The 22,941-nt window shown below is 42.1% G+C and overlaps 1 protein-coding gene and 1 long non-coding RNA gene across 2 annotated transcripts in view; one reads left to right on the forward strand and one right to left on the reverse strand.

Moving 5' to 3' along the window:
• Window positions 1-957, forward strand: part of LOC127563150 (uncharacterized) — a 49,657-nt gene extending 48,700 nt beyond the window's left edge. The window contains exon 3 of the long non-coding RNA XR_007953903.1: window positions 845-957. This is a non-coding gene — a long non-coding RNA (uncharacterized LOC127563150). The remainder of the gene's footprint in view (window positions 1-844) is intronic.
• TNNI3K (TNNI3 interacting kinase) overlaps window positions 1-22,941 on the reverse strand; it is a 186,761-nt gene that overhangs the window by 160,866 nt on the left and 2,954 nt on the right. Inside the window, exons 2-7 of the mRNA XM_051999424.1 lie at window positions 7,206-7,292; window positions 6,342-6,398; window positions 5,225-5,317; window positions 5,081-5,138; window positions 4,784-4,978; window positions 2,790-2,894 (exon numbers count right to left, since the gene is read on the reverse strand). Of these exons, the coding sequence (XP_051855384.1) occupies window positions 2,790-2,894; window positions 4,784-4,978; window positions 5,081-5,138; window positions 5,225-5,317; window positions 6,342-6,398; window positions 7,206-7,292 (595 nt within the window). The remainder of the gene's footprint in view (window positions 1-2,789; window positions 2,895-4,783; window positions 4,979-5,080; window positions 5,139-5,224; window positions 5,318-6,341; window positions 6,399-7,205; window positions 7,293-22,941) is intronic.

Below are 22,941 nucleotides of genomic sequence, written 5' to 3' on the forward strand. Positions count from 1 at the left end.
TGCCCAAAGAAAATGAGCACAATAACATGGCATTCAATAAATCTAAGGACACTAGTGATTGGGATGAGCTTCTAGTCAATAAAATCTCATGGGAAACCTGGAGATCAGGATTGCAGATATTAGATTTGAACCAACATTTTACACCATAAGTTACAATAAGCTTCAAATGGATATATGTATGTTTAACCAGACATGGTTGTATCGTTTCTAAAAACAAAGGAGGAAGGGAGATACTGTTCATCACTTTGGTCAGGGAAGAATTTTTAACTAAATAACAGACATTTTCAAAGGAGATTAAAACGGACAATTTCATTAACATACAATTGAAAACTGGCACTGGCAAAATTAGAAAAGTCTCAGCCCTGTGATTAGGAGCAAGTTGCTTAGTGCTTGTATCCTCCATGACTTTGTGAAATAAAATGGGAATAACGGGACTGGTTTTACCTCCCCCTTATGTATATTGTGAGAAAGGCATTTTGCAACCTTTAAATATTAACTGAGCTATTTGTTATTATTATTATTGACAATGACTCACATATATGTTGGTTGTTCTTTAACCTATGTAGCTTAGGAATCTATCACTTGTAATAAATAGAAAGAAAAAACCATGAATGGGAAAGATGGAGCAAAATGTGGGGAGAGGATTTATACAACCTAAGGTGATGTGAGTGAGGCAGGGGAGGGGGAAACACACTCATTAAATTATTAAAAATAAAAAGAATCAGCTTCCCTCTCACCCTGGCCATAATGACTAATTCTAGCCTGCAAGAAGAAGGTGGGACAGAGGATGGTTCTGGTGAGTTGCAAACCCTGACAATCGATGGATAACTTGTTCTTCCCATAGAAGGGGACGGAAGCCTTTCCTGCAATTGGATTTTCTGGTGACTTTCAGAACAGGACTTGAGATAATTCGTGCCGAGCCCTGGACCTCACCCAACCTCATCCCCAAGTGTTTGGGCGGGCTGACTTGCAGGAGATTGCTTGAAGATTCTTCAAGCTTCTTAATGGATTGGCTCCTAGCTGGGCATTCAGTAAGCTCCTCAACATGGGGTTCTCCTGGGCCCAAAATTCTCCAAGTTCTCAAGGAAGAGAACAATAAAACAACTTTTTATGAAGGAGCTTTAAGGAATATTTATATGCAACTAAATCCATGCTCTCCATGGGGTCACTGGACCCTTATACTGTGTTTTTAGGACTGTGACTCAGTAGATGGAACATAGAACTCCTGGATGTGAGCAGGTCATTGAGGAAGCTCCCAAGGACACAGAGATTTCTAAAGTTGAGCCTTTATTGATTATTCTCTATGTTCTTTGTCACCTTCTAAGATCGCCCCTTGATTTAGTTAACATCACATATTCTAAAACAAAATTATTTTAGCTATTAACAGCTTTGCCTTTTTAATTAGCTGTCATTTGTCATTGGGAAGTTGGCTTTTTAAAATTGTCTATAATTTTTTTGTCTTTCATTTGTCACCAGAAAAACTAAACATGCAAATAGAAACAGAAAAGGCAATCAGAAGGAATCTGTATTTATACTGGCAAGCAAAGCCACCGGTTTGTAAGCTCAAGGACTCCCTTGGAGACTGTCTGGTGAGCCACTGGAGGCCAGCCGGTGTACTCATTTGTGAAACAGGAGCCACCCTCCCATGGAACTGGGGTTGTGAAGGAGGGGAGAGGACGTGCCAGCCGGGACTTCTTAAACCTTTTCCACTCACCAGCCCCTTTTGGTGGAGAAATGTTTGCAGGGCTTGGGGTGCATGTATGTAAATCATGTGAAAAGGAAACATTGGCTGAGAAAATAGATATGACTATGGGATCACAGCGTAGTCCCAGAAGGGACCTCAGAGGCTGTGTCATTAATCTTCCCATGTTAGAGATGGGGAAACTGAGTTGTGGACAGTGCTATTGACTTCCTCAGGGTTGCACAGGCTGTAAGTTAAAGGGCCACCTCTCCAAATGCAGCCTCTGTTGTTCACACAGGTCCTCTAATCCCCGGGAAGGGATGGATCTCAACAAGCCGTGAGCCCTGTCCTTTGGTTCCTGATTCTTTCCCCATGTTTCCCTTCTGATTGGGGGCTTGGGCATGGAGAGCCCAGCTCAGGGCGGGAAGGACAAGAGGTCCCTGCCAGGCTCGGGGGCCCTCTGGAAGTGGTCACAAGGCGCAGGGTCTGCACTTCCTCAGTCAGAGAGCCATGTTCTCTGCTGAGAGGATAGAGCCCTGTCCTGGCCCATCTTGGTATTTAAGATCCTTTGGGACAGTACCAGAGATGGGTCATCTCTCCAAGGGCCCCCAGGCACTCTCCCCTTCGCGGGTCCCTCTGGCTTCTGGCCGGCCCTGCTGGTGAGGGGCTAACGGCAAGTTTCAGAAAGAAAACCAAAGCAGACAAGCGCTATTTTCCAGCTTACTCTGCATGATGATGATTTCTCTGGAGCTTCCCAGTCTCAGTAACCAGGTGGCAAGGTGTGACCACTGCCTGGAGGGGGAAGCTCCCGCCAACCTTCTCGGCACAGCTTGCTCTGGAGTTGTTTGAGGCTTGTGTCCCCGACACAAGTCCTGCCTGGCTGTCCCGGGTACTCGGGATGTGCTTATTTAAAAGAAAAAGAACTTGTCTTCCTGCACTTTTCTATGTGAGCTCTTCCTGTCCCGTCCCCCTGACTGAAAATTGACTTAAAGGCACTAAAACGAGACTGGTCTGGACGGGCCAATTATGCGCGGAGGTTTTTCTCCTTCGATTTCCCCCTCGGTTTACCCACATGCTCCCCACAGACTGAGTAGTCACAAACACAGACCTGTTCAAGTCCCGGTGGATGATGGGCTGGGTCAGGTTGTGCAGGTACTCCATGCCTTTGGCGACGTCCACAGCAATGATCAGTTTGGACTGTAAGTCCAGAATCCTGGAGAGAACCCGAAGGCAAAGGTGCCGTTAAGGCTTGCTTTTGTCCCTGCTGGTCTCTCACCCCGCCGCGAAAGTTCCTGGGGAAGGGCACGGCTGGGTTTCGTTTGATTTTTATACCTGCAGAGCCAGAACAAAGCCTGGCATAAAACTTAATAAATGTTTCCTAAATTAAATTGAAGGCGTAATTCAATATTTTTCTCCCTCCTATATCTTTCTGAATATATATGTATATTTATATATAATGTAAACTATAAAACATTGTGTACATATATGCAAATGTGCATAGTATATGCATATATTCAAAGACACATGATAATATATCCTAGTTTATTATATCACCTTCTATTCCATCCTATTTATTCTGTTCTGTTGTTTGTGGCTTGTATAATTTCAGCCAGATCTGTGATTTTGTTGGCTATGGGCTCGCTCTGGCACTGCAGGCGAGAAGGGACTGGTCCCAGCCAAGTCATTGTCACAGGTGAGCCCTGAATCCAGTTCCTCTTACCTCCTAGGTCAGCCATTTATACACATGTGTATCTGTGTGTGTCTGTATTTACATTCATATTCATGTGTATAGATACACGTACATAGATCATATATATTGTATACATACCATAATATCTAAATATGTAATGTTACATACACTTATAATATATTATACTATAATAATATGTACATACACACATTATTTATATTTTGTATATGTTCTATAATATATAAGTATGTCACGTTACATAATACACATATCATATATATGTGTATATATATATATACACATGTATATATAGTAATATGTAAGTATGTAATGTTACATACACATACGTACACAGGTGGATCTGACTTATAGATTCTCCAGTGAAAGGATCTCAGATGTCTTCTAATCTGACTCTTTTGTTTTAAATGTAAGGAAACTGAGTCCTAAGGAATGTCAAGAAGTAGTGGTCGGGGCAGCAGGTGACCCTCAGTGGCCAAGTTACAAATGGGGCTTTTTCACCTCCTTCTACAGGTTAGTTTCCAGATTAAATAAAAGGGGGTGGAAGGTTCACCCCTTCAAACCAGATCATGTATCATTTTGGATTGATCTTCCTCTGAGCTTTTCTGGCAAAAAGTTCTGGTCGAGGATGTTCTAGATCACACAAAGCTGGAAGAGAGCTCCAAACCAGGAATTCTGTAGAGCATCTGGTCCAGCCTCCCCAGTTTCCTTTTGGGGAAGTAAAGTCACCAACCCAGGGTCACACAGGAGGTACATCTCCCTGTTTTTCTATTGGAGGAAGGGAGGAGTTTCTAAAGAGGGGACTTTCACTCATGGCTTGGATAGATTTGAAAGGACTATTCAAAATTAGATTTAAGCCTGGGACATTAATTTAAAAAAACATTTTTCACAGACATTGTGATCTCTAGCAGTTAACTCCATGCATGTGTCACATAGATCTACTTTATGGGTCTGTCAAATGCAGCTAATTATTACTGGCTTTAATTAACAGCTTCCAAATCCCAGGCATTTGTTACCTGCAGCTGCGAGGTGTATGGGAGGTACAGAATTATTTTTATCCATTTAAAAAAATCCTTACTAAGGGGCATGAGATATAGATGTGCTGGACACAGCCAGAAAAGGCAGACTCCAGCAAATACAATCTCGTCATTGGAGACAGAACTCTAATAAAGTTTTTCATTTTCACTTCAGACCCGTGGCTTCAATAGCTTAGGGCATCTCTTGGCCCCTTTGTAGGGAGGCAGTTGTGCCTTAGAGTCTAGGGGAGCTATCGGGCATCCCAACACACCAGGGACTTACTAGGACTGTGGGGTTGGGGGGTAGAACCTAGCAAGGCTGGCCCCCCTGTGCTCCCCTAAACCACCAGGTCACTCCCTAGAACCAAGGTCCCGTACCTCTTCTGCTCGTGGAGAAGGGAGAACAGGGACCCCCCTGAGATGTACTGGGTGACGATGGCGAATTGGCTGGGATCGTTCAAGCAGGCTCCGACAAACTGGATCACGCAGGGATGGTTGAGTCGGCAAAGGATGGACACCTCTCTGCAGAACATGTCCACGTCAGACTTGGAGCAGTACGTGTGGGCCCGATAGCTGGAGTCAGAGAACAGCGGGGTGAACGCAGTGTCTGCTGGGAGTCCATTAAAAAAATGAGGCAAAGGTGCTCTGATCCCCCGTTTTCCTTGTTTGGCTTACCGTTTGATAGCCACTATTTTGTTCCTGCATCTGCCTTTGTACACTTTTCCGAAAGACCCTGAAACAATTTAAAACAAGTCAGTGCATCTTCCTTGAGGTTCCTGAGCTTCCAGAACAGCCCCATTCTTCCCTCTCCCAGGTTACCTGAGCCAATAATTTCATGGAATTCAATTTCAGAGAGCTGAAGCTGGAAGTGGGAAGGCAGCCCTGCCCGCAGGAGGAGGACGTCCGCCTTTTCTGCGAATGGCAAACATTGCTCCGTTTGTAAAGGGCAGTTTATAAAATCACCACACACATCCTTCCCTGTCCCAGGACTCTTCTCCAGCCACTGTCAATTTTATAACCATAAACTGGTTGACCTGTAATCTCTTTCAGACACCTATAACAAACCTCAATACAGCGAGCAAATGTGGGATACTATTACTTCCTAAGGACTCGGAGGGACCCAAATCTTATGAAAACTATCCCATGATAAAAGAGCCCACTTGGACTGTGTCTTAAAAATCCTTCTTCTGGAGAAGTAGTGTCCTGGGAATTTTTTTGTTTTTGTCTTTTTTCCTTCTGTGTTGGGATTTTCTCCTTTTCCCCCTTGCCTATATTATCTGGAAACCCTGGAGGGCAGCTAAAAGGGGACCCTGAGAAGCCTCTTATCGAGTCACCCAAGGTAGTCTGAATTCACAGGACTTGGAGGCATGGTCATTCAGTAGTGGGCCATGCACTGCCAGGAAGCATACCAAATTGGGCATTGAGAATGTCTGAAAACCTCCAATCTGGAAACAGAAGTCTGCCCTCAGGACTGCTCTTCTCTTACTATTATTTTAAAAAATACTTTGTCCAATCCACTGGCATTCATTTGGTTTGCATTTAAATTCAGCAGCTCATTAATCCTTTTTAATATTTCCAAAGACTCCATTTTATATCCTACTTAGCTCCCAACCCTTCCCTAACCAAAATAGGTAGATTTTTTTTCTATTTTTCTTAAGAATATGAGATCAAGAAGTAGAAGTGTAAGAATCCAAGAGATGTGACTAGTCTCTTGTCAAGCAACCCTACCGTTATCACACGTATGTGAATTACCTACGTGTCTATCCAGGTACACTAATTATTTCCAAGTGGTTCTGGGGAAATCTTTTACACTTTTCATTTACTTACAATTTTTCAAACTGCGAAATGTCAGTAGAAAATGATCAAGTTTGGAATATCATTTGGCCATGTGAAAATACAAGGAATTTGCGTTTGCCCAATAAAACATTGAAAGTACCTTTAGTCATGCTTTTAATTTTCCCCAGGGGAGACGGAACAGAAACATAGGAGCCATCTGAAATCAGAGAAGAGATGCAGTTGAGAACCTCAGAAGAGACCAAGACTTCCTCCGTGGGATACAGTGGGAACATGTGCTCGTGCTGTCACAGGTGCTCCTGTGCATGTGTGCACACAAGAGTTCTTGCACATGCACACTTATATTTTGCTTCAATAATGAACAAAATAATTTAGTTAGAAAAGCAAAATGGAATTCTGTTTTCTTCCTCTAGATATTGAGTCTGAATTTTATGCAATGAGTTAGAGAGGGAGAGAAAAATGAGAAAATAGAGTTTCTCCAATTTGTTCATTTGTTTTGTTCATTTGTTCACCCCACTGGAAGTTTAGGCAGGTCTCTGCACCGGCTCAGAATAAATAAACCGAAATCCATAAGCTTGTAAGGGAGATAGCTTATACTGAAATAGGGAAGATGTGGTTTTCCCCATCCAAGTTCCCAGAGCTCCTAACATCAATGCACAGTCCAGGCTCCAGGTTAAACAGCCTGCAAGCAGCCTTACTCTCTGTAAGGACTAGGGGATACTGGACTGGGCTTTAACTGAATATGGAAATGTTTTGCCATCAATCTGGGTCTCCACTCTCATACAAGAATCTTCCCCTGTGGAAATGGGATTGAGCGAGTGACAAAACCCAGAGCTGACCTTCATCCTTCCATTTAGTCTCATGGCAATGCGAGTTTTCTTAGTATTGAGCAAGCATGGCCCTTTCCTCTCCAGCCTTTCCCTCCGCCATCCTCAAATAGAAATGTCCTTGATTCCCCTTTCAGAAGAATGTAAAGAATATACTTGTAATCAGAAATTCACCGTACCTCCTCCTGGCTGAGAATATTCATTACAGGGCAATTCATCCTGAGGCCTCTTATAATGTTTCAGGAGCGTGACGATGGCGTCGTGCCCTTTATGGAAAGACCAAAAGGACCAACAGTTTTAACTGGGAATATATTTCCATACCCTCTTATTCTTCCCCCTTAAAAATAACAAAGAAAGAATCCACCACAGCTAATTATCCAAAAGGAGGAGATTTCAGCTTCAGACAGTAGGCCCTTTACAGACCTTGCCAAGGTAATTGTAAGATGAGCAAAAGACCATTCCAAAAATTGAAAGTGTCAGGAAATTAAAGGCAGAAACACCCATCCATCACCAAAGCTACAGAGCCCAGCGTGAGGCCAGACTCCATTAATGCAGAATTTGTAATGGACTCATTCAGAGGTTGGGTTGAAGTTTATTCACTTATCAAAGTGTGTCCTTAGAGAGATTGCAAATTAACAACACGACTGCGAAGATTCCAGAATATATTTTCATAAAAGTTCTCAAGTGTCAGATAATGAAAGGGAAAAGGAGGAAAAAGTGGGGGCAGGTGAGGGGAAAAAAAGTTTAGGATTGGATCTTGAGGTCCAATAATAAACTTTGAGACTTTGAACTAAAGACCAAATGCATGGTCTCTATCCTCAACTCACTATCAAAATCTTCTTTCACAACATAGGCTGCATCTGGTACATGCTGGTAAATGCTTAAAAACCATCTCTCTGGGGAAAATAGTGTGTACAAACCCCACTTTTAAATTTAGTTTTTGTTATAAATATTTTCTCGGTCATTTTTCTAAGTCCGGACAATCAATCAAATAACAAAAACAAATCTGGATTTATAGCTTTTGTTAGTTTTTGAGGTGTTAATACTCACACTAAAAGTTGAACGATTGGCTTTTGTGAGCTGGTATAAAGTTCTCCAGATTTTCTCTGATTGTATTTATTTTCAGTTCTTTTGTGGGGCTTTTAGACTCTGTCTCCTGTTCCTTCAATAATCCACCCATGACAATCTCATCATCCACCTTGAATGCCCTTCTCTCATTCTCCTTATGAATTACAGATGCTGAAGTGTTTGGGACCCCTTCTCCTCACAGTGTCTATAATTGCCATAAAATCAAGCAGTCCTTCCTTTGGGGAGAGAATCAGAATATCCATTTCTACTTTCACTTCTTCCACCTTTTGAAGGATGAAATTAGTATTAAGTCAAGCCAAAAAAAAAAAAACATATTTGCTGTTCTCCTTTTAACAGAAAGAGAATTCCTACAGCTAACGAGATAGTTTCTTTCTCCACGGCATCATGGGTCCATTCTAGCCTTGGTGGCTTGTTCTTCCCATCCTTTAGAGCCCTTACTTGGAAATGCTGGAAGAACTTATGATTTAAGAGTAACTGAGCCAGAACTCAGTAGAAGTATGCATAAAGGGGGAAATTCACCTCTAAGCTAAAAAATTTTACTTCTTTTCTTTTAAGTGCTTTATTATTGTAAGCTATTATTCTCACACACAATAACTCTATCTATGCATCTATCTTTATCTATCCATCCATCCATCTCTATGTATCTATGTATCTACCCACCTATCCCTCTATATCTATCTTTCCATTTATCTCTATCTATCCATTCATCTATCTCTATCTATGTATCTAGCCATTCATCTACTTTTATCTGTCTCTATCCATCCATCCATCTCTATATATCTTTGTATTTATTCATCTATCTACTTCTATCTATCTTTATTCATCCATCTCTATGTATCTATCTATCCATCCACCTATAGCTGCCTAAAATTTGTGTATGTACATATATGTGTGAGTATTTTATTGTATATATATATTATAAATACAATATATAATATATATATATATATATTATTAACATACTTAGGTGTCTTGGATTGCCTCTAGCTGCTCAGCTTGGTTTCCTGTTCCTTTATCATCATCATTACCTGTACTATTGCTTCATCTTTCAGCTTTCTTTTGTATATTATCTTCCCCTGTTAGACTTCAAGCTCCTTGAGGGTAGAGGTCATCTGTTGCCTCTTGGTATACTCATTGTTCCACAGTTTCTGGCCCAGAATAGGACTCTTGGAGGCCTAAAAGAGCCACCTGTGGGCAACTAGTTGAAGAATCCACAAGGAGATCCAAGGATCCCGAAGGCCAGCAGTTGGGGAGGATCCCATGGGCTCCATCCATTTTCTTAGAGAGTTTGGAAGATGACTTTGTGCAGCTTCCAATCCAATTCAGGGTGCTGCCCATACCTGGCACACAGTAAGTGCTCAATACTTGCTTATTCCCTTACTGCCCTAAGTTTCAGAATTCAGAGGAATACTGCTCCCTGCTTTGGAAGGATTTTCTGGATTTGATTCTCTCGTGATAGGGTCTATGTCAATCACTTTTCTAAAGGCTGATAGGTAGAGACACAGTTTGGAACTTAACATGTAATAGAAAAGTTGATTTTTTAAAATAAAATAATGTGACCACTTTGAAGACAGGAACCATGTTTTCTCTCTGTTCCCCGGTGGAGCTGCTGGTGGTGCAGAAGAGAGAGCTCTAGGCCTGGAGCCGGAAGGACTCATCTCTAGGAATTCACATCTTCCCCCAGATTACTGTGTGACCATTTACCTTGCTTGCCTCAGTTTCCTCAACTATAAAATGAGCTGGAAAAGAAAACCACCCCTATCTTTGCTAAGAAAATCCCAAATCAGGCCACAGAGGGTTGGACAGAACTGAAAAATGACCAATGTCCACAGTGCCTGGCACGTATTTAAAATTTAAGATACTACTACTACTACTACTAAATATCTAGCATTTACTTATTATTTGAAAGTTTGCAAAATATTTTACAAACATCTCATTGGATTATCACAACTACTCTGGGAGGTTTTATTACCCCAATTTTACAAATGGAGAAACTGAGGCAAGCAGCGATTGAGTGACTTGTCCAGGATCACAAAGCCAGTGTGTTAGTGTGGATTTGAACTCAGGTCCTTCTGACTCCAGATCTATGTACTGGGGAAACTGCCAATAAATGCTTATTGATTGGCTTATTGATTATACATTAACTCTTCTGACAGGAGCAAATGAGCTCCTGGAGAGACTGTCCATTTTGCATTTGCTTCCCTAAGATCCAGCAGATTGTGACAAGTACTTAGGGAGGCTCGCTGACTGATACTTGCAGAGACCACGTGGAGCTCCAGTTTAGGAAGACGCTTCCCAGAAGGTCGGGCTCTCTGCCCGTGGGGAGTCTCGGACCCTAAGTGAGGCAGGATGATCTCTCACTGGAGGCTCCTGAACTTCAAGTTTTGCAAATCGAGAGCTCAAGGCCCAGACAAGTGAAGTCACCAAAGGAGCAAACATCAGAGAGAAATTTGGACCCAGCTCCTCATTTCTTTGGTGCTTTGGAGTTTTCCAAATGCTTTCCATGTGCTGTTGTATCCATCATAAAAAACACAGAGGATTTAAAGAAAACGCCACTCAGGGCAGTGCCTGGCCCACGCTGGGGGCTGCTCAATGCTAATCTCCTCAGCTTAGCACATTTACCGATGGTATGATTGTCCCCATTTTACAGATGAGGAACATGAGAAGGGTGACTCGCCTAGGGGACACATCTGAGGCTGCATTTGAACGTTCCGACTCAAGACTCTCCGGGCACAGAATCGGGGAGATTCGGACCTTGGCTGTGGCGAGGCTTCCGAGCAGGGCTCATTTTGGGTCCTCCTGAGCCTGACTCTGGCCCAGCCGACTCTACATCTCTGAGGGTTTTGCTAATGACTATTTTCCCAGGTTCGTGCTGTTACTGCTCCTCCCCCACGAAGGCCAGCTGGGAAGGAGGAAGGAAAAGTTCCCCGGAGCCCCGGTGTTTGCACCAGCTTTGGGTACTTCTCCTTGGTGTAGGGAGGCTGCCAGCCTCCCAGGCCTCCCACAGGCCCAAATGAGCCGGGATCCCGCTCCCAGCACACCTTTCCTCTCAGCAGCTCTCTTGGCTCCACTTGCTCAGAGCAGCTGCAATTTCTTGCCAGCGCAGGGCCCCCATTGGGTGCCATTTTCCTCCAGGATGCTTTTGTCAAGAATTTAATGAGTGGATGGATCGAAGCTGTGAGGGAAATGCCAATGAGCAACAGCTCCCTCTCCCTCCCTCCTGACACACACACACACACACACACACACACACACACACACACACACACTTGCTCCTGAATCACAGCCAGTGGTGGCTGGCTCACCAGATTTCCCACTACCTGCTCAATGTCTGCAAAGGCAACCTGCCTCCTTCTTGTTTACCAAGACCATCGGCCCAACTGGAAGAAGTCTTTTAAGTGCCTTTGGCAAAAACCTCCACCTACCTGGGCTAATGAGCCACTCTTCGGCTCTGAGGGTTAAGAGGAGAGACCCCTGCTTGGAGATCAGGAGAGGACTGGTTAAGCTAACGCGATGATTACGGAGCAATGGAGAGGCTGGCTAGAATAAGGGAGCGCTTGCCCAGAGGTCATTCAGAGTCTGATAAAGCCCTCTCAGGCAGCTAGAGATTGGCGCCAAGTGTCTTATCCGCAAGCAGGACTGATGTGACAAGGTTTAATGCCCGCCGAACAGTGATGTTCACTTCCTCAGCGCATTTTTTGGTATTATAGCTCAGTATTTTGTAAAAATGTTAATGCACTGCCAGAGGCAGAGTGGGGAAATGGATTGTTGGACATAAAGTCTAAAGGACTTGGGTCAAGATTCCAATAAATCCATCCACAAACATTTTTCTCTTTTTAAAATTAAAATTATTTTAGAAACATTAGCAAGCATTTGTTTTCTCTCCCTCCTATATCCTACTCCTGTTGAAAAAAAGAAAAGGGAAAAACAATTCCCTTGTAAACACTATACAGAGTCTAGTGTATAGTGTATAGCCAGTCTCGATACTGGCTCACTCGGCAACAAAATATGTCTCATTTGGCAGATTGAATCTCTGACATCTCTGTAAGGAGGCACCCATCATTCTTCATTATGAGTTCTCTGAAATCATTGAATGGTCTTTATGTTGATGAAAAGAATACATATTTATTAAGCGCCTACTGTATGTCAGTCATTGCAATAGATACAGGAGACACACAAAAGTAAAGGGCTCCTGCCTTCAAGGGGCTTCTACTGGCAATTCTGATGTTTTCTGTGAAACATTTAACCTTTAAACGTTTTGTTTCATTTTTATTTCATTTAAGCAGCATTGATTTTCTCTTCTTCCTATTTTCTATTCTCACTAAAAAGAAAAGGAAAAAAAAAACTGTTGTCCATGACCAAAAAAAAAGTCTGTCTCATTTTCTGCATACTGAATCCATCACCTTCCTGTCATTTATTCCCCATGTGGCTCAGACAACTTCCTAAGACTCTAAGATCCTAAACTGATTAGAATATGTACTTGGTAGAAGGGCTGCTAATATCAGGATCCTACACTTAAGAGATCCCCCGGGTCCTTTGTTTATGGGCACATTTCTCCATTACCACTTAACCAGCAGAATGTAAGCTATTTGAGAACAAGGACAAATTTCTATTTGTCTTTGCATTTCAAGCACCCGTTATAATTTCTAACACTGAGTAGGTTCTTAACACTGTGCTGTTGAATTGAATTGATTACACTTCATTTCTTTCATTCATTCTTCCCATCCATTACCATCTGTTTGACATCCCATTTTCTCCTTCTGGGTTTAGGTGAACCTTTCTATGTCTCCGGGCTCTTTCATGCATCTGGTGATGGACCCCATTCCCCCTAATTAACAAGGCTGACCCTTGAATCACACTCATAAGAGTCACAAGTGCCATCTTCAAGTTCTTTCTAGTGTGGAAGCACCTGTCAGACCTCACTCTAGTGCTATAACCTTTAAATAGCCAAGGTCAATATTCACATCATTCTGGAACACTGAAGTAAGATGTCACTGGATGAATAAGTTAATTTAGAGAAATGCTCCGAGGGATATGGATCGATTCCAATTCTAATTCACAGAAGGGGGAGAAATCATAAACATCCTCCATGATTTTTTCTGTGAGTCAAGTGTGAAAGTACTTCTCATTCCTTCACACTTTTCCAGGAAACTCTATCACTATCCCACATGTGGCCATCTCATGAACTGGGAGAGACCTCTCTGAGGGCATATTTTCCTGGGATTTCCGAGCAAGAAAGCCAATGAATACACATTCAGGTCTCACATATTTGCCCCCATTTCTTCCTCCATTCATTTGAGTCCAGAAGAAATACAGCTATCTGGTCAACAAGCATTTATTAAGTATTATTTACAGGTACTATGATAAGTTCAGAGGACTCCAGGAAAGCTAAAAGTACACAAAGAAAAAAGTTTTTAAAAAAATCTAACCAGAGCAGTCTGTCAACTCTCTTCTAAGGGGCCAGCATAGAGAAGTCCTCTCTTTGACAAGAGTCTAATCTCATTAGAAAACTAAATTATGAGGCAGCAGCCCCAGGCATGGAAAGGTAATTGAGTTGCTTTTTGACCTCTAAAGAAGAAGCCAATGGGATTATTCTGGCTCCACAGGGAGAAAGATATGGACAATTAAAGGTTTCAATGAAAGATTCAAATTATTGGGGAGGTCCCTTTATCACTGACCCCAATCTCCTTAATATGAAAGATCAGGTAATCAGGTCAGTCCATGGACAACACAGCATAGCCACAGGCTCTCTACTGAATGTCAAAAAATTTTGTGGATGCCCTTCTATTCTTGGGATTTTTTAGAACAGGGCTTCCTAATTCCAAGCCAAGCCAACTTTATTTTTATATTTTGATAATCTGTTGCCTTTTATGCACTTAAAAACACTGTTCTGAGAAGAATTTCATAGGTTTCAGTCAAAGGGTTCTGCAATGCAAATCAGTTAAGAACTCTTGCATAAAAGAACCAATCCCATGTGCAGCCATCCAAGATCACTCCAGTAGAGTCTCCCACTCTCAGATCCAGCAGGGTCTCATGGAAAGACAAGCTGGGCATCTCTCCAGCCTTTGCTCTTCCAAATAATCAAACAGGAGAGCGCTCAGCAAGCCAGGTTGCCCATCCAAGTCTGACTTCTTGAGCTTCTGCCTCATTGATTAAAGAGTCATCACAGCATTACGGGACCACAGATTTAGAGATGAAAGGGTCCTTTGAGGGCATCTAGTCTAAGACCTTACGTTTGAGAAAACAGGATCAACCAGCTTCAGGGAGCTGGGAGGCCAAAGGGGCCACGGGATCCCAACCCTTCTTTTCCACACATGAAGAAATTATGGCAGAGAGAGATGGAGTGACTTGCTTGGACCATCCAGCTTCTAAGTGTCTGAGGCACTCCCAAGTTCACGAGCCACAAGACATCGTTACTATTCTTTTCTTCTCTCCCTTTGGCCCCCTGTGGAAGCTCTTTTGGCTAGTCCAAGAAGCCTCCTGATGCTGGTTCAGTGTCTGCAGGTGAATTCTCAGCTTTCTGGGTTCTTGCTGCAACCTCAGAGCACAGCTCTGGAGAATACTACAAAGAAAGAAAGATATTTCCCCAAACTCTCTCTGCTCCACTGTACCACTAAGGGTTTTTTTTTAAGCTTTTGAGGTGCTGGTTGGTTGTGGTCTTTGTTCTTGAAGAGGAACAAAGTAACATCATTATGTTAGAGCCAAGTTATAATGTGTCCAACTGTGGCTGATCAGACCACGGGGAGCTCAGAAGGCTCTGCCACAGCTTGGGCAAAAATAGTCCATGCAAATCCCCTGAATTTGCACATCTTGTATTTCTTTTGAACTACTTCTCTGATGAGGGCACCACATGCTGGGCGGTCCCGGTGCCAGTGTCTCCCACTATCAGACAATCAACTCCAAAATTCTTGAGATTTTAAGAGAGTCCTTGTATGGATTTTTCTGACCATCATGTGAGTGCTTGCCCTGTGTGAGTTCTTTATATAATTGTTTTTTGGCAAGCATACATTTGGCATTCAAACAATATGGCCAGCTCAAAGGAATTGTGCTCTCTGCAGTAGAGTCGGGATGCTCAGCAGTTTAGTTCAAGAAAGGGCCTCAATGTCTGGTATCTCATCCTGCCAAATGATCTTCAGAATCTTCCTAAGACAATTCAAATGGAAGTGAATCAATTTCCTGGCTTGGTGCTGGTGGACTGTCCGGGTTTCACAGGTGTACACAATGAGGTCAGCACAATGGCTCTAGAGACCTTCAGTCTGGGAGTCAGCCTAATTCCTTTGTTCTCCCACACTTTTCTTCAGAATGTCCCAAACACTGAGCTAGCTCTGACAACGCATGTGTCAATCTTATTATCAGTGTGGACATCCCTGGAAAATAAACTGCCAAGGTAAGTGAACTTACAACATCCAAAACTTCTCCATTTGCTGTAACTGGTGATTCCACATATGGATGGTATGGCGCTGGTTGATGGAGGACCAATGTTTTCTTGGTGTTAATTGGCCAAAATAGCACAAGAAGCAGAGAACTGGTCCATACTTTGTTGCATCTCAGCTTCAGAGGCTGCATTAAGGGCACAATCACATGCAAACAAAAATCCTTCACCAATACTTTAGTCTTGGCTTGTAGCCTTTTCAAGTTGAACATCAGTGTAATAACTGACATTAATGTTGTATTCATCCTCATTAAAGGTGCTGGACAATATGGCTGAAAACGTCATGCTAAAAGGCATGAAAGCACACAGCCTTGTTTCACTCCATTGGTTCCTGGGAAAGTGCAAGGGCATCATCCATCATCTAAAAACTGGGCAAACATGCCATCATGAAACTGGTGTACAATACTGAAGAACTCTTCTGGGCAACTAAACCTTGACATAATTTTCCATAAACCCTTGTGTCTGACAGCATCAAAGGCCTTGGTCAGATCTATAAATGTTGTCTACAGATGTCTGCTCTGCCCATGGCATTTTTCCTGGAGTTGTTGGGCAGCAAACACCATATTGACTGTACCTCAGTCCTTCCTGAAACCACACTGGCTCTTAGATAGATAACCATCTCCCCAGATCAGCCTGTTAAGGAGGATTTTGTTAAGAATCTTGCCAACAGTGACTGAGAGATCCTCCTGTGATTATTACAGGAAAACCTATAGCTTTTACCTTTATAGAGACAGAATAGAGGCATCCTTGAACACCTGGCCATTATAATCTGGAAAATTTCAGTCAGCTTTTTTATGAACAATGGACTCCCCCCTCCTCCCCGCCCCCCACATCTGGTAAATCTGGAATAAGTACCAGGTACTTTGCTACATGAAAAGAATCTATTTGCCTCAAAATCTCTTCTTCAGTTGTAACTCCAGCTAGGGAGGGATTGACTTCAAGCTGAAATAAATGATCAATGGCTTCTGCATTGATTGATGATAGTCTTCTGAGAATATTATGGAAGTGTTCAGCCCAGCTCTCTAGGATCATGTCCTTATCACTAATCAATGTAGCTCCATCTGCACTGAGTAATTGAGATGCACCACAGGGCTTTTCCCCATAAATAGCCTTGAGGGCATGACAAAAGCATTTTGAATTGATACTATCATTGTAAAATTGAATTTCATCCATCTTTTTTAACTTAGTCAAGAATACCGCATCTTTCTATGCTTTGCTTGGACTTGATTTCTGAAAGAATTAAATATAACCTTCTTAGAGATGGATGAACTGTCCTGCTGATAAACCCTGTGGAGTTCTCATTTTTCATTTAGCAGTTTCTGAATTTCCCTTTCATTTTCATCAACTAGTTTTGATGTTTGCAAGTGGCCTGACTCTGATAATCAAATGCAGTGTGATACACTGCCCACTCCTTTTCTGCTCTATTCTTAGCAACCATGTGTGAAGTTAACTTTCCCTCCAAGGTAGCCAGTGTTTGCTGTGAGGGGGCATCCATGAAGTTTTATTGCATTTAGGTAAATAGAAGGCAGTATTAGTGATGAGCCAGGTCATGGATTGCACAAATCTTCAGTATTAAGTGGCTGGTAGTACTTCCAACTCCATTCCTCCCAAGGACACTCTGCCATGACTGATAGTTGGAGCCTACGCTAGCATTAAAGTCACCCAGAATTATAAGCTTGCCTTTTTTGGCACACTGATGACAAAGATCTCCAGGTCTTCAAAATTTTTTTTCTTTGACTCATCAGGGCTTGTCCTGGTGGGATCAGTGGTATTGATGACGGTGGCGTGGCATTTCCTGCAAGTGGTAATCTCTCTTCTCTTTCTCCTCTGGGTAACACAGTATACCACATATACTAAAAATCTTTGCTGAATTGAATTGGATTTTGTAATACTCATTCACAATCTTCCGTAAGTCCTCTCCCTAAGGAATGCACTTGGTCCAATGGTAGCAGCCCTCTGACTTTTATTTTAAACATTCTATTGGATGTCAGAATAGAACATGGTTTGTCTCACAATTGGTGCCAACGCAGCACATTATGGATTTTTTCCTTTTTTTGCCAATCATACATTCACAGAGCAATCTTTTTATGTGAATTTTGGCACCCAGGCTGAAATAAGAGACATGCTAAAGATCCTTGAGCCCCCTATGCATTGTTCTTTTGCTCTCTGGATCTCTGTTCTTGAGAGCATTTCATGACTCACTTGTCAAGAACTCAAGATCTGGAGATGATAGAATTTGAAGACTGAAGAAAGTTTTGTGTCTCACTTTCTTCATCTATAAAATAGGTGAGTTGAATTCAGTGGCTCTGAAGGTTCATTTTAGCTTTTAAATCCATAATCCTCTTGTTAAAAAGAAGAAGTGCATTTTCCCTATGAGCTGGAGCATCTGAATGGAGAAGTAGATGTAGTACTGGGGCTAGAAAGACTTGCGTTCAATACAAGGCCTCTAGCCATAGGTCTGTCACCTTGTTTGAGTCACCCAATGTCTCACAATACCTCAGTTTCCCCCTTTGTAACAAGGGATGATAATATCTCACATAATTCTTGTAAGATTCAGATGATCATAGGAACACAGGAAGGAAGAAAAGAGAAAACAAAGGAAGAAAAGTAGAAAGGAAGAAAGAAAGGAAAGGAGAAAAAGAAGAAAAGAAGAAGAAAGAAAAGAGCCTGGGTCCTCCGCATGCCGAGTCCTGCTCTCTGGAGCCCGGGTCCTCTTCATGCTCAGACCTTGAGCCTGGGTCCTGGTCATGCCCAGGCTCGCTCTCTAGAACCCCGGGTTCCTCATGCTGTCCATTCTCCAGGCCAATCTGCCTCTCCCCTCCCTTCCCTGGTTCCATCCACACCCTCCACTTCTCCTGGCAGGGGCTGTGGTTCAAGCTCATGTCTGTGGGACTCCATCTCTTTTCCAGAATATACCGGGGACTCTCACTATAAATAATTCCCACCATGCTACACCTGTCAGAAGGAATGAAGAAAGCACATCTCGTGATGCAGGACCCTTGAATTTTATTGTTTTTGTTCCCTTACTTAGTAATTCTCCACCTCCGTCTCCCTGTCACTGTGAATTAGAGAGACTCTGCTGTGCACCAGTACTGTATTTGGGATAATTAGATACTGGGATGGGGGATTCAGCAAAATTACTTTAACTGAGGCCAGAATGGAGGCAAATGCGGAGTTTTTCGTTCTGTTTCGGGTTTGGGCGATTTTCTGCCCTTAATTCGCCTGGTTTGTGGGAGCACTTTTCATTGTGAGCCCTGTCTTTTTTCAAATCTCCCCGGCAGACAAAGTATATTGAGCTGTGGCTTGCTTCTAATTGGCCGGGATCTTTTCAATTCGGCAGCTTCATCTTTAATGCAATGGATGGAAGATTACGTGAAAGTCTTTGCAATGGGTTTTCCATATTGGTGATCAGGGTCAGGGATTTGAACATAAGCAGGCTTCTGGTTATTTCTTCTGGCCAATTTAAATTGATTCATACAAGTCCTTTATACCCCCAGGGAAAGGGGAGACTAAATCCTAGGGAGGGAGACAGTTATCTCTATACTTTCAGATGGAATCGTAGAAAAGAAAAAGGAGAGAGGGGGTGAGTAGTCTGAGAAGGAAAATGCTTTGGACGTTATAAAATAGGAGATCTTGGGAGGCTGACAAAGGCATATTGAAACTTTAACCTATAGGACTCTCCTTTGAATCAAGGTCACTGGGGAAATGATTTCCAGGAATTACATTGAGCTGTTTAGGTTAACAGGGTTATAGAAACACAAAGCATTATTAATATCTGATTTTATGGTGAGCCTTGGGGAACTAAACTATTCTTTGGGGCGCAGAAACTGAAATTAACTCTTCCAGGGCCCTGGGGCATCACTGAGACATTCAGTTAAAAAAATAAGGGGGAAAAATGGTCAAATGGTATTAGTGCAGTACCTGGCACATAATAAATGCTTATTTTTTTCATTCATTTATTCATTTCTTTGTTGGTATCCTGCTTAGGCTTCTGCCTCTTACAGTATTACTAGGGATATTTTGAAGAAAAAAAAAAAGAACAGTGTACTCCAAAATGTTAACCTCTAAAGAGGTTATTTTCCTAAATATTCCTTGGTCAATTGTGGAGCCACTGATCCAAGGATTTCTCTATTAAATTTATTTAGATTTTCAAATTATATGAACTCCTGGTTACCTAAAAAAAGAATTTGAGCAAAGGTAAAGAAAGCATTTTGGAAAATGTATCTTTCTCTTTTCAAAGGTGAGGCATTTACTTTGAAGCAGAGCATTATTGTTATTATTCTACTTATTCCTGGAGCTCCATCAGAATCAGACTCAGTCATGCAGAAGGGAAGGGCTCTTGAAATCATGATGATATTGTCATGGTCTCAGAGACACCCTTTTGAGGACTCCGACTCTCTATTACCTTTACACTTTTCTGAAAATCTAGCCCCCACCAATCCCAGCCTGGAGCAAATCCAGTACTCATGGCTTCTTGGTTTTGTTTTTCAACTACACACGTTTCAAAGGTTATAAGTAGAATGAGTGTGTGTGTGTGTGTGTGTGTGTGTGTGTGTGTGTGTAAAGCTTTAACAAAAGAATATCAGCTTTCCGAAAGAAATTCCTGGCCCAATGGCTCCCATTGACACTCAGATTTCTAATTTTCCTCTCCTCCTCGCCTTTGCACAGGCTCTTTCCCCATACCTTTAATGCACGCTTTTCCTAATTTTGACTCTTAGAATCCTTAACTCTTTTCAAGAATCAGCTCTGGTGTTATTTCCCCGAAGCTTTCGTGTTCACCTTAGTGAGTCGTGTTCTCTCCCATCTCCGATTACTTTGCATTTATGTTTATAGGTCATTTCTCCATGCACCTCCCTAGAATATGGGCTCCTTGAAGGTAAGAGATAGTTTGTCTCCCCAACATTGTTCCTGTATGTCCTGGAATATGAGAAGTGTTTAAGGGACTTGATTTGGAATCATCCCCATCTGCAAGTGCTCCAGTTAGATTCATCTAGTAAAGGAAAAGAGTGTCCTTCCTAATGGGACACTGTTTAGTGTACCAAGGAGAGGGAGGAAGAGTTTAATGTCTGAGCTGTGTCCGATAAGTAAAGAGAATGGTGACTCTCACTTACATAATACTTAACAATTTTACAGAATATTTATCTCCAAACAACTCCAGCAGGTAGTTTGGTGGCTCTTATTTTTCACACTGCTTTAAATTTTTGGACACTTTTGGTCTCATCACTGCATTTTCCCACCACTAAGAAACTGACTGCCTTCATGTCAGAGAAGTTCTTAGGCTGCTCTTTGCACAAATCCTAAAATGGTCTCTGGAGTCTGTCCCCCAGTAGGCTGGTTCTGCCTTTCAGCTTGGGGTATCTTTCAGTTTGATAAATAGGTGTTTTTCCAAGTCATATTGAAATGTCAAACACATGTCCCTGTCCTATTTCCTTGGAGACCTTCCAATGGGATGTTGAGCCATTAAAGAAGATTCTTTGGGTTTTGTCATTCAGCTAGTTCCAAATCCTTCCCTTAATCTGTAAACAGCCAAACTTCTACATTTTCTCCACAAAATTATATGAACAAATTTCAAAGCTAAGTAAAATCTTGTAGCTACGTCCATAGCATTCCCCGGATTTACAAGGCTTATGGGGGCAGGGACTAGATCTGGATCCAGTCACTAACACAGAGAATTCCTGAATGAGAAAGCAGTTCTCATTTATCTGCCTTATACACAGAGAGATCTGCCTGGAACTTAATAAAGTAAGTCATTTTTCATGGTGTGTCTGAGATGGACTTGAATTCAGATCTCCCTGGCTTCATGTGGTTCTCTAGACATTACATCACATTCAATGGAAAATGATTAGTCCAGTAATCTTATTCTGATAGGATCAGAGCATTTGCATTCATCTTCTGTAGAATAATATTTAACATTTGTTCAGTGCTATACAATTTGCAAAGGCTTTACATAGTCTCATTGACCAGCTTTTCTCATCCGTATGTACCTTAAAACTCTCTTTCTTGGTCCTTTTGGGCATTTCCCCCTTTTCCTCATCATAAGAAATTACTCCTCACTGCATCTGCAGAGTTTCATGCATGAGGACCTTCCATTCCTCTAGGACCCCGTCTTTCTTTGAATTGCAGTCTATGTGATCCTACAGATCCTTTCTCTGAGCCCTCTGCCAACTTTTTTCTCTTAAAATCTGTCAGATTCTGCTTGGTCTTTCTCTCCTCTATCACATCTCCTGAGTGCTCATTACTTAGCAATTTTCTCATCATTACCATTCCATACCCAAGATCCTCTTTATTAACGAAAAACAGAAACAGAAGAAAAAGTCTCATTGTTGTTTTTTCCACCTTTTGAAGGCTACAACTCTCAGTAAAGCAAAGCAAGTCGTGATACCTTTATTAAATGTCTGCTCTGTGCCAGACACCAGACCAAGTGCTGGGGAGGCAGAGAAGTGCAAAATAAAAAGAAAACACAGCAAACAGCCTTTGGTCTCCTGGAGTTCCCAGCTAATACAGGAGGCACACCGTGAAGGCTTGCCATGACAAGACTTGGCAACTGATTAGCTATGCACTCCCACCCTGCAAGCAGCCATGTCCAAACAAGATCCAGACGGGAGAGATCAAGCACTAGCCAGGATTAAGAAAGGCTTTTTGTAGAATCCAGGATTGTAGCTGGGACCCGAAGGAAGCCGGGCTTTGGAGAGAGTGAAGGCAACTACTCTGCATTCTCTACCTGACTTCTGGATAACTGAATTTCCCAATTGTTCTAGATCGTGCCTCTGTTCCAGGCTTGCCATCTGTTCCCAGAACTCCTTTATTCCCTCCTTCTGTCTATATGGTCTTTGGCATTTTCTGATAGCAATATAAAGTTCCCATTTCTGTTTCCATTGGTTCTTAGCTAATTTCCTTATATGCAGGTATCTTCTCAGAATTCAAGGCTGTCTTTCCTGCTTTCCCTTTTAACCATTTTCTTTCTGTTTTGATAGGACACAGCCTTTCAGAATTATAATGAAAAAAGTTAAGACTATATTTTTCAAAGTGCTCTAAATATATCATCTGTATTGGCCATCCATAGACGAACTTCCTCACTGATCTCTTCCTCCTGGATTTTCTGCTTTCCCTTAAGATTCACCTCAAGAGCCATTTCCTTTAGAAAGTTTTTCCTAGTCTCTGTGCATTAGCCACCTGTTCCCCAAGATGATAATGTATTTGTTTTGTGTCTTACTTATACTTACAAATATGTATCCTGGACCCCACCTCATACACTTATTTGGCAAGTTCTTAATAATATTTGATAAATATTTGGTAAGTTCTAAACTGAATGACTGTTTGGGCAGCTAAGTGGTTCAGTGAATAGAGAGCTTGACCTGGAGTCAGGAAGGCTTATCATTCTGGGTTCAAATCTA

The sequence above is a fragment of the Antechinus flavipes genome, chromosome 4 (assembly GCF_016432865.1).
Source record: "Antechinus flavipes isolate AdamAnt ecotype Samford, QLD, Australia chromosome 4, AdamAnt_v2, whole genome shotgun sequence".
NCBI classification, from domain to species: domain Eukaryota; kingdom Metazoa; phylum Chordata; class Mammalia; order Dasyuromorphia; family Dasyuridae; genus Antechinus; species Antechinus flavipes.